Source organism: Sinocyclocheilus grahami, unplaced genomic scaffold (assembly GCF_001515645.1).
Source record: "Sinocyclocheilus grahami isolate Dianchi unplaced genomic scaffold, SAMN03320097.WGS_v1.1 scaffold657.1, whole genome shotgun sequence".
Taxonomy (NCBI): Eukaryota; Metazoa; Chordata; class Actinopteri; order Cypriniformes; family Cyprinidae; genus Sinocyclocheilus; species Sinocyclocheilus grahami.
The window spans coordinates 248,977-269,968 of record NW_015505836.1 but is presented as its reverse complement, the minus strand read 5'-3'; the positions used below and the strand labels follow the sequence as shown (position 1 = coordinate 269,968).

At 32.1% G+C, this 20,992-nt stretch overlaps 1 protein-coding gene across 1 annotated transcript in view; it reads left to right on the top strand.

The window, feature by feature from the left end:
- LOC107558735 (cadherin-11-like) overlaps positions 1–20,992 on the top strand; it is a 77,908-nt gene that overhangs the window by 22,043 nt on the left and 34,873 nt on the right. Inside the window, exons 3-5 of the mRNA XM_016242403.1 lie at positions 15,998–16,292; positions 16,434–16,553; positions 20,306–20,473. Coding sequence (XP_016097889.1) covers positions 15,998–16,292; positions 16,434–16,553; positions 20,306–20,473 — 583 coding nt within the window. The remainder of the gene's footprint in view (positions 1–15,997; positions 16,293–16,433; positions 16,554–20,305; positions 20,474–20,992) is intronic.

Sequence of the window (20,992 nt, the reverse complement as noted above, 5' to 3'; positions counted from 1 at the left end):
TGAAGAATCATGTGACACTGAAGACTGGAGTAATGATGCTCAAAATTCGGTTTTGCATCACAGGAATAATTGCATTTTAAAATATATTAAAATAGAAAAGAGTTATTTTAAATTCTAATAAGATTAAAACAATTTTTTTATCAAATTGGTGAGCATAAGAGACTCTCCAAAACATTTTTAAAAAATCCTACTTTTCCAAACTTTTAGTTAAAGAATGTTTATTCCTTTAAGTTTATATTGAATTTTTCAAAAAGTTTTAAGCTTGCAAACAAGCCCACACTCTCCTCGTTGCTAAGCGGATTGCTTACAAGGTCCATTTGGAAAGTTCTGTTATAAATAAATCAAGCCTATTGCATTACCTCTGAGTTTATTAAACATGGGACTTGGACAGTAATTATTAGATGTTGCCAGAGAAAAGACTGCAAAATGCAATTACATGCTCGCTGGTCACATTTAGAAACACATGCACAGACAAAGGCATGCACTAAAAAACCCAGATGCTCGCACACGCTCTGCGGTAATGAGCTGCACTGGATGGATCGCATTAGCTGCGATTCACACTGAGTAAGTTTGCCAGCTGCTTATACAGAACACAAGGCTTTAAAGAGTCTGGCACTAATCCAACACGAGATCCAGAGAGCGCACCTCATAAATGTTGCATCCGCTTCTTTGCCTGTCACTGTGCTGACACTGTATCCGAGTAAATGTTTATTCGATGGGCCAGGACATGCTGTTGTCAGTGTTGTTGTTCATCACAATGTGCCGTTTACCTGTGCGCGAACTGCATTGTAAATCAGTTATGGCTGAATGGAGGGCATCCGTCTCGGAGACAAAGCTAAACTTGACCGTTGCAGTGCTGCGAGGCGAAACGCGAGGCCAGACACAAGCACTGACGTTGATGTATGAACTGGGAACTTTCCTATTGGATTTGTTGTAAAGCTACTGAATCTGTGGGTTGTTTAACATGACAAATTGGCTGAGTTAGATGTTGCAGTGCAGGTTGAGACCTCATGAAATCAAAATGAGAGTCTAGTCTATTTCTGTTAGCTTTGAGGTTAATCTGTAAGCAAGCATACCTTTAAACGTTTACAAAATTAATGTAGTAGATTTATAGTTTGTATGCATTTTTTGTCCAGTAAAATGGCTTCTAGAAATGCTCTCTACCAATTGCAATCGACTAGCAGTAGTAGTGAATCACAGTGACTCCAGTTTTGTTGTCTGACACAAGTGTGAACACAGATTCTACTTCACGTTTTATGAATAATTATTATCCCAAATCGAAAATATCCCAGAATTCACAGACAACAGAACAGCCTCTCAGCCATAATTCCAAAATACAATTTTTGTCCAATAAAATCTTCGTAGAAATGCTTTCTCCCACTTCCAATCGACTAGCAATAGGAGTAAATCATGTTTTCATAGTGACTCCAGTTTTGTTGTCTGACTCAAGTGTGAACACGGATTCTGCTTCACTTTTTATGAATAATAATTATCCCAAATCGAAAACATCCCCGAAACCACAAAGACAACAGAACCGCCTCTCAGCCAGAATTCCAAAATACATTTTTGTCCAATAAAATCCTCATAGAAATGCTTTCTACCTCTTGCAGTCGACTAGCAATAGGAGTGAATCATGTTTTCATAGCGACTCCAGTTTTGTTGTCTGACTCAAGTGTGAACACGGATTCTACTTCACATTTTATGAATAATTATTATCCCAAATCTAAAGATATCCCAGAAATTACAAATACAACAGTACCGCTTGAACTCCAAAATATATTTTTGTCCAATAAAATGCCTTCTAGAAATAGTCTTTACCACTTTAGTCGACTAGCAATAGTAGTGAATAATGATTTTGTCATGTAAACTAAAGCTTTTTTGCTATTTTGGCTAAAAACGTCTTGTTTAAATAAAAAATAATGTCTACACAGGACAGGAAATTATTAGGTGTTTTGTGTGATGTGTGTGTTTTGCCTCATTTTAACTCATTAGTGGAGGAATTGGCCGTAGGAGAAAAATACATGTGGTGTTTCTGAAAGAACAAATGTGGACACTGGAGAATCAAAAAGAGGGAGAAATGGATAAATCAAGGAGAAGAGTGTACAACAGTGTGGATGAAAGAGAATGAGAAGCGGGGAGGGGCTTTTCCTGCTGGGAAACTCATCAGAGATCATTTCCCAAATTTCATTCTTTTTTTACCATCTCTTTTTTTTTGTCTCTAAATTTGTTTTGTTTTTTTGCGTATTGGATTCATTTCATTCCCACAGTGAAACATTGTAGTGTACACAGACGACTGCAGTAGAGCAATTAAAGCACAAATCTGAGCGAGGATGATTAGGAGATTTATATAACAGATTTGAGAGGAGGTGAAAGAAACAAAGAAAATCGGATGCGGAAATACTGATTGAGGTTAAAGATGGTGACTCAACTCAAGTACTTCTGCTGTACTAGTTAATCTAAACAATTCTGCCGTACAAACCGACTTAATTCTTAAAGAATAATTTACCCAAAATTAACATTTGCTGAACATTTAGTCACCCTCAGGCCATTCAAGATGTAGAGGAGTTTGTTTCTTCATCTGAACAGATTTGGAGAAATTTAGCATTACATCACTTTCTCACCAATGGATCCTCTGCAGTGAATGGGTGCCGTCAGAATGAGAGTCCAAACAGCTGATAAAAACATCACAACAATCCACAAGTAATCCACACCACTACAGTTAATAAAATAGCGCCTTGTGAAGTGAAAAGCTGCATGTTTCCTTCTTTCATTCCACTATATGCTCATCATTTTACATTCTTTTCGGTCTAAAACAAAACTTTCAATGTAGGCTTGATGATATGTTGTATATAGATGTTTTTTTTTCAGTAACGGTTTTTGTGTGATTTGATAAAGCCTATAGGCTACTAATAGAGAATTTGCATGAAAAATGTTGCCCTATCTATTCGTTCATTTTGCAAAGTTGCATCTTTTTATCTTTAAAAGTTATTGTGGTAATTTTTTATATTTGAAGAAGTGCTTGTAAGTGGGGCTTACAAGTAAAACAATCTCATTTGGAGCTGAACTTAACCTTGTTTGAATGAGGTGTTTTTGTGCAATACTCATGCTTTTCCCTCCTACCACACAAGGCTTTTTGTCCGGTGTGAAACATTTACTATTTTAGTATTTATTAATATTTTAAATATATATATATATTTTTTATAATTGTAATTTTAGTTTATGTTTGTATGTTTGTCATGTGATTTTATCTTTTTATTAGTTTTTTAATATTTGTGTCTAGCTTTGATTTTTTATTTCAATGCAATTTAATTTAGTAAATTTAGTACTTCAACCTATTTCATTTCAGCAGTCTAATTTAAGATTTTAAAGTTTGCGTTTTTTGAATTCATCTCATATTTTGTTATTTTGTTACATTTCAGCTTTATTTCAGTTAATGAAAACAATTTTTAATAGTTTTAGTTTTAGCAACCCTTTATGCTTCTCTTACTTGTTTCTTTTTATTCATTAATTCAAACACTTGAATCCCCATGTGTCTTATTTTAAATACCACAATCAGAGTTTATATTTTTACATTAGGCAAACCTCTATTCATTTTGATTGTTTATTAAAGCTACTAAAGTTTCCAGCCAGGAGCAGTGAGTGATTTTGTGTTTTTCTTGACAGTGGTGTTTGATAAGTACTAACCACACAATACAGCATGTAGCTTTCATTTCATTTGCACTGCAACTGCACACATAGTTACTATGTTACTTGACAATCGTCTAAGATTAGAATAATGCAGTGTATGATTTGGTGGAAAAGTTGTTTTTATCCCATTAAATTTCACTTCTAGTCTACTTTGGTGTCTTTCATCAAATTGATGTTGCCGCTGCTTCAAGTCATGCCTAATAACACCCTGTACCCGTGGTAAAATCATAGCACTTTAGCCGCTGACAACATGTCAACGAACAACACAGAATAAGAGCGTGTGATGGTTTCGCACAGAATGGGAAAGAGGGCTGGAGAATCTGGATGAGACAGTGGTTGAGCAGCCGTGGGCAGCAGTTTGTGATGTTTCTTTTTGCTCACACTCCCCACAGTCTTGGCCTTCTCTTGCATTTTTTTTAGTTTTCTCGCAATTTCATTGGTCATTGCTGGTCGGTTGCTATAGTTTGACTAGTTGCAGTGTGTTTCACGTGAGTGATCAAGTTGAACACTGCATTACGGGATTTAGTGCCTGCATACTGAACATTTTGGCAAATATGCATTCTATGCACTGAGAAAATTGTACTATATTATTATGCAATACTATATCATTATGCAATTCTGAACACATCTGATATTAAAACTCTGAATGCTAGCGCTGAAGGAGGCAGTGTGCTTTCTGTCAGCCAGCTGTTAGTTGACAGGTTTATGGACATCCAGTTGTCACTGTTTAGCATGCATTATTACTGAGCAGGGAAAGCTAGAGATGGTTCTGGCGGTCCTGAGCTGTAGTGGTGGGTTTATCGCTGCATGTTTACTCAGGCCTGGCACTTTTGGAAGCTTTTGGCAGCTCTTTGCTGTGTGTGTGTGTGTGTGTTAAGCTGAGGGTCTTAATTTAAGTGTAGGCGGTAAACCTGCCCATCACTGGACCATGGGCAGAGCTGAAGCCCCTCTTAGCATGTGGTCAGATTTGACACACTGTCTGTAAGCAGCACGATATAGTCCTTGAACAGTGTGTGTGCTGTATGTCTGTTAGTGATTGTGTTTCTGTGTATGTTGTGTAAATTTATGTTTGTGTATTTGTGCATTGTGTTTATCTGTAGTGTTTAAATGTAGAGATGCTTTGGCAATAATACAATTTTATTTTATTTTATTTTATTTTATTTTATTTTATTTTTAGCCAAAGCAGAGGTGCCATGTTAATCAAAAGCATATATATATATATATATATATATATATATATATATATATATATATATATATATATATATATATATATATATATATATATATATATATATATATATATATATATATATATATATATATATATATATATATATATATATATATATATATATATATATATATATATATATATATATATATATATATATATATATATATATATATATATATATATATATATATATATATATATATATATATATATATATATATATATATATATATATATATATATATATATATATATATATATATATATATATATATATATATATATATATATATATATATATATATATATATATATATATATATATATATATATATATATATATATATATATATATATATATATATATATATATATATATATATATATATATATATATATATATATATATATATATATATATATATATATATATATATATATATATATATATATATATATATATATATATATATATATATATATATATATATATATATATATATATATATATATATATATATATATATATATATATATATATATATATATATATATATATATATATATATATATATATATATATATATATATATATATATATATATATATATATATATATATATATATATATATATATATATATATATATATATATATATATATATATATATATATATATATATATATATATATATATATATATATATATATATATATATATATATATATATATATATATATATATATATATATATATATATATATATATATATATATATATATATATATATATATATATATATATATATATATATATATATATATATATATATATATATATATATATATATATATATATATATATATATATATATATATATATATATATATATATATATATATATATATATATATATATATATATATATATATATATATATATATATATATATATATATATATATATATATATATATATATATATATATATATATATATATATATATATATATATATATATATATATATATATATATATATATATATATATATATATATATATATATATATATATATATATATATATATATATATATATATATATATATATATATATATATATATATATATATATATATATATATATATATATATATATATATATATATATATATATATATATATATATATATATATATATATATATATATATATATATATATATATATATATATATATATATATATATATATATATATATATATATATATATATATATATATATATATATATATATATATATATATATATATATATATATATATATATATATATATATATATATATATATATATATATATATATATATATATATATATATATATATATATATATATATATATATATATATATATATATATATATATATATATATATATATATATATATATATATATATATATATATATATATATATATATATATATATATATATATATATATATATATATATATATATATATATATATATATATATATATATATATATATATATATATATATATATATATATATATATATATATATATATATATATATATATATATATATATATATATATATATATATATATATATATATATATATATATATATATATATATATATATATATATATATATATATATATATATATATATATATATATATATATATATATATATATATATATATATATATATATATATATATATATATATATATATATATATATATATATATATATATATATATATATATATATATATATATAAAAATTATAATATTATCATTTCATTTTTACCACCTTTTCTGTTGTTGTTTGTTATTTTTAATGATGTGAAATAAATAAAAATAAATAAAAACAGAAATGTAAATGATTAAATTAATTATTTTAATGATTCAGTAATTCAGTAATTTTTTTATTTGTTTGTTTGTTTGTTCATTTATATCACTGGCACCTTTGCTTTGGCCATATAGAAGAAAATAAATATTTTAGTTACTCAGTGATTATTATCTAATCATTCAATAATTAAAATATTCATTTATTTATTGCATTTTTTTATTTTTTAATAAATAATGTAATGAATTTTACTCAATTGTATAAGGGAATTAATTATTATTAATTCATTCAGGTTTTGATTGGACTCGGATCTGAAAATTCGAAGTCCACCTGATTAAACCGATTTAAAATTTGTTATGGTACACTTTAAATCAAGGGTCGTCCAGCGAGCCGTGACCTCAGTATATTTTAACAATTTGACTATGTATTCTCCTGGCCACGGATAAATACGTCCTTTGATAATTTGTAAGCTCTTAGAGAGGTTATTATAAGTAAGCTACGAGCTAGGCAGCAAGGATCTTTTTGGCGAAAGGGTTTAAACTTGAAATTATATGACACCAAACAATGATTTTCTATAAATTAAATATGAATTTATTTGGCTATTTTAGTTTACATCAAAACTAAGCGAAAACACACAAACATACACACACACACACACACACACACACACACACACACACACACACACACACACACATGTACAGCTCAGAAAATTGAAGGAATGAGTTAACGGAGTTGCATGTAGTTTTCAAGGTTCTAACACTTGTTTCCACGAAGTGGAATTAAATTCGCCTGAGATAATTCACAAAGCAGTGGATTTTAGCTTATGTTTACTGCTTAAATTAGCTCGTTCACCAGTTCAGCAGAGATAAGATTTTGTTAGTTTTCTTGCATTCTGCTGGGTTGACAGCTGAAAGCTGAGGCGTTTCTCGTGGCTACTGGATGGCTGCTGGAGGGAAATTCCTTCGCTGATTGGCTGTTGCGGTGACGTCGGATATTTCTGGAAGTTTTAAATACCTTCTGATAAAAGTATTATCACCAGAGAATGATACATAATATAAAAGTTTCACTAACACCAATGTTCGGCGAATAAGACAAGCTTTCACCCGATATTAAACTTCACATCTCTTACACGCATATTAAATGCATTGTCTGCTAAAACGAGTTATAAGGTATATTAAAATATCATGGTTTCAATAACACAACACACATATATATATTTACGGCATAACACATGCAGTGGATACATTTTCACTACTTTTAAACGATTTATCTTTTAAAATCGTCATGCAAGGTTCTGTTTCTTTTGTTGTAACATAAGGACGCGGGTCCGTTGGGGTTTCAGGAAGCAGATGTGATGGGAGTCATGTGTTAGCCACGTCTAGATCGGGCCTGAGGGCACTAGTTAATTTACTCATCCTTTTCCGGTTTGGACATAATGGTTCCATCCATTGGTGGTCACAAGACATCGGGGTTTCTATATGTTGTGAAAAATCTTTACAGTCATTGATACAAAGAAGCTTTGTTGTCTCTTGATTGAATTAATTCGAAGCCTCATGATGGTGATTCAGTGGCGTATATCAGTGTCCTGTTAATCAAATCCCTACAATAATTATATTATTAATATAAAAATTGTATTTTACCACCATCACTGGCATCTTTTTTCCACTGTTGTTTCTGTTATTCGAGTTGAAGCTTTGAACTTTAAATAGTAAAAAAAGTAAGCATGAGCAAGTGCTGCATTAAACGTGAAATGTGTAATCTATTATTTCCAGTCATTATTTTTGCGTTTCATTTGAAAATGCATGTCAGAAATCATACACTCAATTTGCAACCCGTTTCACTTCTGTAATGTGACCTATTATTTCAACATGTTCAACAGGGAAAAATGTAAGATGGAGCTTTTTGACGAGTTGCACACAATAAGACCAAACCAGTAAATAGGGTCCATTTTGATTTCATGTATGCTTTAAATAAGTACATACAGTGCTTTACTGGTTAGAGTAATAGGCAGTGAATGTGGTTTGACATCATGGTCATACTGTGTTCTGGAGCTCACACACGCATGAACGCAGACTGTTCAGCCCGCGGCTTCATGTAGCTCACCATCTATATATCTGTTGTTCCATCATTCATCCATCGTTCTGTCTATCTATCTGTTGTTCCATCATCCATCCATCGTTCTGTCTATATATCTGTTGTTCCATCATTCATCCATCGTTCTGTCTATCTATCTATCCATCTATCCATCCTTCCATCCATCCATCCTCCATCCAAAATTCAAGGCTTTTTAACTTTTTTCTTCTAAAACTTTTTTAAAATTAAAACTAGTTACATGAATTTCTTTGAATTTCATTTAATTATAATTATATTCGTACATTCAAATTCAAAAGTCTATTTTTTTTAAAAATACTATCAACATATATCTGTATATACGTTCTGTGTTTTTCTGTCAATATGGGGTGCTGTGTGTACATTAATGAGGAAAAAAAATTAACTTAAATGATTTTAGCAAATGGCTGCAATATAACAAAGAGTGAAAAATTTAAGGGGGTCTGAATACTTTCCGTACCCACTGTTATGTATAAGAGTGTTTTTTAGCTTATTGGTTGTTTTTAGTATAAAGTATGATGCTGTCGCACTAATTAGTAGCTGTTCATGCATGCATTCATTCAAAAATCCTGATTGCTTTTGTGCCAGAAAAATACTGTGGTTTGAAAAAGTAAACTATATGATTTGGTAGGCATATAAAAGTGTGGGGTCAGTAGGATTTTTATTTTTTAAATAAATTAATACGTTTATTCTGCAAGGACACATTATATTGACAGTAAAGGCATTTAAAATGTTACAAAAGATTTTTATTTTTAAAAAAATCTTTTGAACTTTATATCCTGTATCCTGGACATAAATGTTTCATGGTTTCCAATCAGCACAACTCTTTTCAACATTAGCATTAAATGATTATTATTCAGCATTAAATCAGCATATTAGAATGATTTCTGAAGGATCATGTGACACTGAAGTATGGAGTAATGATGCTAAAAATACAGCTTTGCATCACAGGAATAAATTACATCTTAAAATATATTCAAATAGAAAACAGTTTGTTTAAAATTGTAATAATATTTCACAATATTAATGTTTTTACTGTATTTTGAATCAAATAAATGCAGAATTGATAAGCATAAGATGCATCTTTCATCAGTTTTTGGTCAGACTGTCAAGAGGTGAATCATTCTTGTGCTAAATATGTGTACAAAAGTTATAATTTTGCAAAAGAGGCCCCACCTATAGTTAAACAAGCAGCTTTATTGTTATATTTCAATTTATGACACCAAACTTGGCCAATAGTTTTTGATTTTAGTCTTTCCCCATTCTGAACTGACTTGTCTTAAAGTGTACATACTGTATATATATTTTTTAAATAGCATGAAGTTGCAAACATAGCATCTGTCCATGGGAATTAGTGCAGGGCTGTTCCTCCAGCGAGCGTGTGTTCCATAGAAGGACGAGTGTTAATATGGGATTATGAATCCATGTTCTTACCTCACTTATTTAAAACAGTCTGACAGCTTGTGCACTCGTGTTCTGCTACGGCTGAGCGCTGCCATCACTGAATTTACAGCTCCGGCCTGACGTATGCAAATGTATCTGTGTGTGTGTGTGTGCATTAAGGTATTTTCAGGGCTAATTTGTAGATTTAAATATCCATGCTGTCAGATACACAGCGGTACAGAGCTAGTGTTTGTGTGGTGATGAGGGAAAATGTACATGATAATGAGGGATGATCAATGCACAGATCGGTTAATCCAGACGGATCCAGCAATACATGCATTTCTACAGTATATATTTATATGTGTGTGTTTCTGCAAGAAAAACTGGGTAATTCAAGCTTAATGAATAATGAATAATAAGATGAATACAATAGAATAGAATAGAATAGAAAATAGAACAGAAAAAGTTAGAAAAGCGCAATAAGATATAAGATATGTATTTGTGTTGTTTTCATTAGTATTATTTTTTTAATAACATTTAACATTTTGACTTGCTTATTTACATTAAATCAATATAAATTGAAGTTCTGACATTTAAACATATGCAAAAGTTTTGCACAAATTAAACACTGGATTTCCTGGTCCAAGTTGGTCTACAAGATCAAAATCTTGTGGTATTTTGACTAAGCTAACAGTTTTTACAAAAATGTATTATTATTATTATTATTAGGGCAAAAATTACATATACATTTAATACTATTTTGTCTTATCTTTATTTTATTTAATCTTTAAATATTTTAACATATTTGCTTGAAGTTTTTTAACATAAAAACATAAAATTGTACATAGTTTTTAACATAACATCTATCTGTCTATCTATCTATCTATCTATCTATCTATCTATCTATCTATCTATCTATCTATCTATCTACAAAAAAACAACAATATGAATGATAATATCACAAGTACTGGCATTTAAATATACAAAATTGTTGCACAAAACAATCACGGGATTTCCTGGATTACTGGATTAACTTTACAGGTTTAGTATCAAATCATGGAAATATATTTAGCGTTTAGTTTGAGACTGATGAAAACTAGCCATTGGCTAAATTCGGTACAATGCATGGAATGGAAACATTTATGTTAAAATTGTACATGGTCCCTTTTCAAATAAATTGTAATAAATAACAGTAAAATAAAAAACTGCCGTGCTATCATTTACCACATTTTGTTCCATGTTAGCATGCTCAGATAGCCCTACCATTAAACAGAGTGATCTGTAAGTGGTCACTGAGCAATTTTTGACCAGAATAAGCTGGAGTATGTACCAGACAGTCAAGACCAGTCTCTATCAATCTAGTATATGTGCACCACAGGGGCGACTGCATGTCTGTACTTGCTGTATATTTGTGCTGAGGATGTGGGAGTGTTTGACATCTTGTAGTCTAAAAAGCAGTGTGAAAATCTAAAAAGTACCGAGAAATGGATTGGGAGAGAGTAAAAGACTGGAAAAAGACAGAAATTTGTCACTGTTTTAAGACTAAAAGCAGGGGGAAGAGATTTTAGACGCAGGAAAAAAGAACCTAAGAGCTCCTTTAATCACAAGCTCCCTCAACCCACTTCAGTTTCCCAGCATGCCGAGCGTTAGTGTGATCACAGGATGGGAAACCACTGTAAAGCCTACTTCTGACCACACACACACTCCTTCTGTACTAAAGTACTACTCCAAAAAGCTGTGAGAACAAGACAAAGATAAGACGGAGAAAGAGACCCGACTGAAGGATGAATAATCCCTTCAGCTCACTTCTCTCTCTCACCCTGACCCAGCTTAGAAATAATAACTTAATTCCCGTAAAACTCTCCTCTCCTCCCTCACACACACTTACAGATGCAGACAAAGGCAGAATATTAGCTGTCGAAAACGTGCGGGCCTCCATAAGACTGAAAGATGGATGGATAAACATGACAGAGAGGTGTTAGATGAGGGTTAAACAGATGGAAAAACAGAAAGACGGAGAGAGAGGGAGAGTGTGAAACAGATGGACAAAGAGGGTGAGAGGCAAACAGCTGAGAGGAGAAGATGAGGAAAACACAGATGGACATGTAGACTGCCATTGTGTGTGTGTGTGTGTGTGTGTGTGCGTTTTTGTGACAAATGAGGACATACATTTGTATGACAAAGTTATGACACAGGTATTACAAGGAGAAGGTGACTTTTGAAATTCTGCTAGTCAAACAAAGAGAACAATTAAAAACATAATTTGAATGTAGCGTTGAAGGGTCTGATTCCTTTTAGTGAATCAGTTTGCACAGGTTATACAAATGAACCTTTTCAACAAATGATTCAGTGATTTATTTGTGTCCATGTTGTGTCAGTGAAGTCCTTATGCTTCTTAGGTCTTTTTATAGTCTTCTTTTAGGGTATATTACGGTGGCCGTAAAGTGCAAAGCAAATCACAATTCTGAAAACAAAATAAAATGTCAGAAAACACAAAGACAAATCAGACAAACCGGTAGGTATAGTTTGAGACAGCGCCATTGGTTTGGGATTACTCACCGCTGACTGGACGAGACATCTGTCAATCAACGTATACAGGAACGAACCAGCCAAAGAACAGCAGAGTCGTGGTAGAAAGTTCGGAGATGGTATTAAAGTAGCTCAGTTTAAATGTATTGTATGAATTGCCCTTACTATGGAATAAAAAATACGGGGTGTCTATTTAGATTTAGTTAAAAGTGACCATGAAACATCAGCTCAAGTGGCGTGGATGGATAAGTGCTTGCTCTTGGCTTTTTGACGCAATCGACCCGGGTTCTATCCCACCTTTTGCCGAACTTTTTTTTTTTCCATTTTCAAATCTCGTATTAGCAATGGATTCTATTTACACTAAGTGAAAATAGCAGTTTTTTTGTAGCAATATGCTATTTACACTAAGTGCAAATACCTATTTACATTGTTAAAATAGCAGGATTTCTACTATCAAGTGGGATCGAACCCGGGTCGATCGCGTCAAAAAGCCAACGACACACACTTATCCATCTGCACCACTTGAGCTGATGTTTTACAGCCACTTTAAACTAAATGTAAATAGACACTCAGTATTTTTTGATTGACAGATGTCTCGTCCAGTCAGCGGAGAGTAATCCCAAACCAATGGCGCTGTCTCAAACTATACCTACCTTTTCCGGTTTGTCTGATTTGTCGTTGTGTTTTCTGACTTATTAATTTTTTTTCGGGTTTGTTGTTGTGCTTTCTGAATTGTTATTTTGTTTTTTAAACTTGCATTTGCGTTTGTAATTTGTTATTTTGTTTTCAGAATTGTGATTTGCTTTGCACTTCTCGGCCACCGTAGTATATATATAAATAACCATAAACTAATATCAACCATGATTTTTAATGTCATTATGAATCATTATTTAATCAGACTGCCAAGAGTTAAAACGATTTTCTGGATTAAAAATGCAAAATAACTCTTTTTATCATTATTGATTTGCATTGATGACAGGCTGTGTTATGTTTCCATATTTAAATTAAAATAGACTGCAGTATGCAACATTGTGCTTCTATTCTACTGTGATCTACGTAGCCAAAGCATGTCTGTTTTTACACGTTTATTTGGCACATTCATGTTAATGTTCCCCACAGTTCCCCTGTGACCTTATTGGTCGGCTGAGTTAATACATTTTCTGCCCGGCCAATCATCAGACCTCTATCAGTCCAAAAACACCTGGTGTTCCTCGTATCAGGCACACTGGAGATCTGGATACAGAGGTCTTTTTTAGCCCCTGGTGAAAGGTGCCCTTTCACAGTGATCCTGGATCAGTCTGCCTGCCCAGAGCTCAACCAGAGCAATTATAACTTTGTCGGAAAGTATTAAAAGGCAAATGCCTTTTTATTAGCAATGGCTGCAAAAATGAGGAAGCCGCTCTTTTATTATGGACAGTTTTTCCCAATATCATTTTTTATACTCGGATATTAAATTTGTGTGGTTTGGCCTTAGAGGATCTCAGTTACTGAAAGCAACAAACACATCTCATTACCTCATGGAGTTATTTATTCATATGGAACCAGTTGGTCTCTTAAGTCATTATCTTCACGGGATGTTTTTTAGAAAAGAATATTAGCCAAGTGAGAAAATAGCATTACATTTTGGTAACACCTTCTGTGGTGCCTGTGCATAAAATGCATTATAAATTTAGGGGATATTGTTCTTCATATCTCAAAGTCTACTTTAGATCTACATGCCATCTTTCAGGTATGCAGCAAATATTTATGAATAAGAAATAAATATGTGTATGTGGCTTAAGCAATTTGTTTAAAAGTTTGGGGTTGGTAAGATTTTTTTAAATGTTTTTGAAAGAAGTTTCTAATACTCACCAAGGCTTCATTTATGTGATCAAAAATACAGTACAAATGGTAATATTGTGAAATATTATTACAAATTAAAATGACTGTTAATTTCTATTTTAATATATTTCCAAATGTGATTTAAAACATAAATCCAATGCATCCTCGCTGAATAAAATTATTATTATTATTATTATTTAAAAAATCATACTGATCACAAATGTTTAATGGTATATGTGTGCCAACAGTAATAAGCAGTAAAAGTTATATTTAATAGATGTGACCCTGGACCATAAAACCAATTTTGCGAAATTGAGATTTATACATCACCTCAAAGCTGAATAAATTAGCTTTCCATTGATGTAATTTGTTAGGATCGGACAATATTTGGCCGAGATACAAGTATTTGAAAATCTGCAATCTGAGGGTGCAAAAAAATCTAAATATTGAGAAAATCACCTTTAAAGTTGTCCAAATGAAGTTTAGCAATGCATATTACTAATCAAAACTGACGTTTTAATATATTTACAGTAGGAAAGTTACAAAATATCTTAATGAAACATGATCTTTACTTAATATCCTAATGATTTTTGGCATAAAAGAAAAATCTAATTTTGATCCATACAATGTATTTTTGGCTATTGCTACAAATATACCCCAGCGACTTAAGACTGCTTTTGTGCTCCAGGGTTACATATTTTTATTGAGAAAGATTATAATATTGAATTTAATATTAGTTTGTAATTGAATTTAATATTGAGTTTGCATGTTCAATCACCCCTAATATCAAATGACTGCACACATAAAAAAATAATAGACAATATAAATATTAATATTAATATTACTGAATCACTTGCATCTTTATATGGTACTGATTCTTTAAGCATTCAGGAATAATATGTTTGAACATAATTAAATTATTTGTGCTAAAATATATTAATTAGCTGAAGTCTTCAACCAAATTATTAGAATATAATACATTATATATGAAAGTATTGTGAAAACTGTTTTAAATACAATATATATATATCATATAGAATTATGAGTGCCTTTTATACTGTACACTCTAAAAAATGCTGGGTTAAATACAACCCAGTGCTGGGTAAAATGGGGACAAACCCAGGAATTGGGCTGTTTTGACCCAGCGGTTGGGTTACTACCCAGAAGGTTGTGTTAAACATTTAACCCCACCGCTGGGTCAAAACAGCCCAATTGCTGGGTTTGTCCCTATTTTACCCAGCACTGGGTTGTATTTAACTCAGCATTTTTAGAGTGTACATACAGGCTTCATAAAAATTTAATTTGTTGATGAGAATATTCTGACATATCTTATCTTCGTTCCTCCAGCTTCATTCAAGTGTGGACAGAGGTGATGGACGAACCAAATACATATTAAAAGGCGAGGGGGCCGGTTCGGTGTTCGTCATTGACAGCAGAACGGGCAACATCCACGTCACCAAACCCCTAGACCGTGAGGAAAAGGACCAGTACCGCCTTATCGCCACGGCAACAGACCGACAGACTGGCAGAGCCCTGGAGCCTTCATCCCAGTTCATCATCCGTGTGCAAGACATCAACGACAACCCGCCTGTGTTCCAGGGCGGCCCGTACAGCGCCACCGTCCCTGAGATGGCCAACATTGGTACTGCGCTCGGCTGCACACACGCAAATGCCCTCTGACTGCTGTCAGCTGTGTTTGGAAGAAAAAACGGAGGGTCACATGCTCATTGAACCATGAGTTTGTCAAAAATATCTCTTATTTCATCTCTCTCTCTTTCCCTAGGCACATCGGTTATTCAAGTGACAGCCACAGATGCTGATGACCCAACGTATGGGAATAGTGCCAAACTTGTGTATTCAGTGATTCGTGGCCAGCAGTACTTCACCATGGACCCGCAGTCAGGTGTGCGTTCGCTTTTATTCTTTATGATTAGAAATGCAGAATATTTTATGTCTCTCAAGGTTAGTTTATAAAGGGCCAATTTTACCAACAGCTTGCATCAACGCAGACCCTCTTTTGGCATCAAAGGTGTAGTATATAATATTGATGGCTAGTAGCTGAAATAGGTACTGTGGTCCAAATTCAAAATAGTGGAGAGAGTTGTTTCTCCCGCTCCTCCTCCTTAGACTCGATGCTCACGCAGGTTGCCAGATTGAGGACATGGAACGACAATGATAGTCGACAAGCCTTACACTGTAAATTGATGAGCTGATTTATCCGTCTTTTCCATTCCAGGGGCTGGTTGCATAAAAGGTTTAGATTAGTCTTAAAAAGTTAGTCATCTAATTTTGTTTTTTAAGACTGCTCAAAATGTTTTAAATTCGGTTACATTAAAATGTAGGTTAAAATTTGGTTAACTGCTAGTTGGTCAAACTAGTTCTTAAGACACTGTCTTTACATAGAAGCTAAGTTTATGCAACTGGCTCCAGTGCGCTATTTTTCCATTGTTTTTCTGTGTAAACACGTGCTAAACAGACGTATATCACAGTTGCGTCTCGCATCTTTTGCAGCATCTCGCTCATGAGCGTGTATTTTTACGATGCTGTGTCAAGTTAAAAGAATTTAAACTTTTACACACAGCGCTGCTCATCAATGTCAGTTCCAAAACAGTGGACCAATCAGAGCACCCAGGAGGGGAGTTGCAAGTTTTTGTTTACAGTAGCAAGTTGGCATTTTATTTGATGGCAACATGACGGAGGAGGCATTCTGCACTGTGCTTTTTTTTTAAAGACACGTTCTGTGTGAATGGTCCTATACACTGTGTTTTCCACTAACTGGCAACCCAGGGTGTCAAAATACTATTGGGTGAATTGGCGATGGGCGGAATCACACAGGTCAAAACAAAAACAGACATTCTGACACGGAACACACATTTCAAAGTAGAATAACTGGCGTTAGCATTGTTTATCAGAGAAACAAGTATGAGAACTTAGCATGTTTCTTAAATATCTGCAGATATATTATGCTGTTTTTAGTAGAGTCAAAAAATGACATATAGCACCTTTACCAAAAGCTACTTTATTAAAGAAATGCAGTGAAACATCAGTGATGAGAAGTGATGATTTTTGCGGCTAACCTTATAGGAATAGTTCGCCCAAAAATGAAAATCCTGTCAATAATTACTTACCCTCATGTCATTACAAACCCGTAAGACCTTCATTAATCTTCAGAACACAAATATATACAAGATATTTTTGATGAAATCCGAGAGCTTTCTGGCCTAAAGTCTGCAATGTTTTTTTGCACCCTTATTCCACCCTTATTTTCACTTTCTGTGGGTGGGGGGGTTTGATACTCGAGATGGCAAGCGCTGTGATAGAGCCGTATATATTTGAGCCCGAGGCAGAATAATCTGAACAATGCAATGCAACCACAACGATTGCACCAGACTGTCTCAGCGTGGTAATTGCTTTTGCTTGCTTAATTTTCAGTATTTTGGTTTAAAAGTACTATTATTACTTGTTGTTTTACAAAAGACATTGCGTGTGCGTGGGTATGTACTGATTGTATTAGCAACACTCAAACAATGATACACTTTGTGTCTTCATAGTGTTAAATTCTGGTTTGACGTTTATTACAAACACTCTGTAAAATAAGGACAAAACAGCCTATTGTGAAATGTGAAGAACAAACGAAAACTTTATATTTCAGTTGCTCAGGCACATCATTTAAAAATCAACTTCAGCCATGCATTTCTAATGCTTGGATTTGTTGGAAAAGAGGTTTTTGGAGGTGCAGTTTCTTTACACCCACTCACAGAAAAACCTCTGAGTTTGATGATCTTGCGTGACATCTTTATACAGCAATATCGCTTGTGTGATTGATGGACAGACATGAGCTGTTCAGAATGCATCTTCTTGATTACATGAAGTCACGATTCTCCTGATTTCAAATCTGGGCATTTCATAAGGGTGGAAATAAATAATATTTTAAACTGCAGAGTTCTGTAGAGTAACCTCTTATAAATGTAAGTATCAAGAACATTTGGTTCTCCATTTCATGACCCCTTTAAGTAAAGGTTTATTTCTTCAAGACATTTGTTGGGCTGTGGTCCAGCAGAATCATTAGACACATGCACTCAGCTCATAACGTATCTGTTGTAGTGCAAGAATAAGGCTGAGTGATGTTTGAAAAAAGAACTCACAACAGGTCAGCCTTGTTGCTGCAGAATCTGGTACGTTCATTGCAGCGGTCAAGTGAGTTTAAAAGAGCCCTCTGCGATATGAAAGGACCCGGGCAACAGGAAGTGGTGTAATTCTAAAAAGTCATCCTGATTTTAAATCATCAAAAATGATCATGAAACCTAAAAACATAATGTTGTCACTCTAAAACAATCAAAAGGAATTTGGTTTCCTATTGCATTCTGCATAAGTTTTTATTAATTTGTATTCCTTGAACATTTTCTAATCACTTCTGTTGACTACATTCTATTGTTTTTTGAATGACTAGTTACTATTCAATACTATTAACTATATTCTATTTACTAAATAATGAAAACGGATAAAGTTTTCTTTTGTATTCTATATCATTTTCTACATTCTATATGACTAGCAAGTGGAAGTTGACTGAATTCTACAGTATTATTTAATATTTAATTTATTATATTTTCATTATACTAAGATCATTAATATATTGACTAGATTCTGTTCTGTTTTTTAAGGCTTCAGCACAAAGGAATGATCCATTTTAAATATTTTTAAATGTGCTAGAAATAGTAAATATTGAGTTTTTTATGAAATATTTTGTCCAATAAAATGTTGTTTTCTTTACAAAAAATATGCTTAATATGTATTTATTTTAAATGTGTGTGTGTATATTTTAAATGTGTGTATACACACACACACACACACTACACTATACGCTACCATTCAAAAGTGTTAATAATACTTTTTAATACCAATACTAATTTATACTTTTATTTAAATAGAATGCATTAATTTGATCAAAAGAGAGAGTAAAGAAACTGTTAATGTTACAAAAGATTTAAATTTTTCAATTTGATTTCTTTCAAAATGCTAATAAATATTTTCTATATTTTCTTTTCTTTTTTTGGATCAAATGAACAAAACCATGGTGAGACAAAAAAAATAAAAAAATTATAAAAACCTTTAACAAAACTTACCAAACAAACTTCATCCTTATCCCCACAGATTCATAAAAACACTTTTGCTGTAAAATGATGACATAGGCAAAATATTTTTGATTGGTTTGTGTTTTTTCAGCATATTCTCAATATGTTGTTTTTGCAAATTCATCTATGTTCCCTAGCTAGATAAAATTATCTTGGTCACAAATCACTGGCAGGATCAGCAACAACGGTGTAGAATCACAGAAAACCAAAGATTTATAATTTGCAAGGCGTATGTAAAATAAATGTACAATATTCACTGGCATGTAAGAACAAGTGAGAGTTCCATCTAGTGTAATATCTGTCTGACCTATCAGAAGCAGTCAGATCTGTATTCTGCTAAAATTTCTGTGAATGAAACTCAGGGCAGGACAACAGTGTGAGGTGTAGGATGTTCAATGTGATTCCTTTTAATTCACTCCAGTTTTACCTAATTACCTTACTGGCATGAAAGTTGCTCAATATTGCCAAAGCAAAGTGATGTTTGCTCTGAGTGATCTGTTCCTGTCTCTGTCTCTCTCGGCAGGTATCGTGCGCACAGCGGTGCCTGATATGGACAGGGAAGCTCAGGCGCAGTACCAGGTGGTGCTCCAGGCAAGAGACATGGGTGGCCATCAAGGGGGTCTGACAGGGACCACCACTCTCACTGTGCACCTCAGTGACGTCAATGACAACCCACCCCGCTTCACTCAAAGTGAGTCACACATCCAGCCCTGCTCCAGAACACATTAAAAACCCAGTCTAGTCTAGTCTAGTCTGTCTACTCTAGTCTACTGTTCATTCTGTTGAACATATTTTATTCTGTTGTAATCTATTCTTGTTATCTGCTGTACTTTATTATACTGCTTATGTTTCTTCTAATCCGTTCTAGTCTAGTCTACTGAGCTTTGTTTTATTCTAGCTAAATAGTCTGTAGTCTGGTCTAGTCTAGTTCAGGTTATTTTCTACTCTAGTCTATCTACTCTATGAAGGATTATCTAATCCTCTATTTTGTTCTGTCCTATCCTATTCTATTCTATTCTATTATCTGTTTAATTTTATTGTAATCTGTTCTAGTCTAGTTTACTGAGTTTTGTTTTATTCTAGTTGTCTAATCTGGGCAGATTTATTCTAGTCCAGTTTAGTGTACTCTGTTACTGTATGTTCTAGTCTAGTTTATCTCTAATCTACTAAATGTAACTATTATATACTATACTATACTATTCTATTTTGT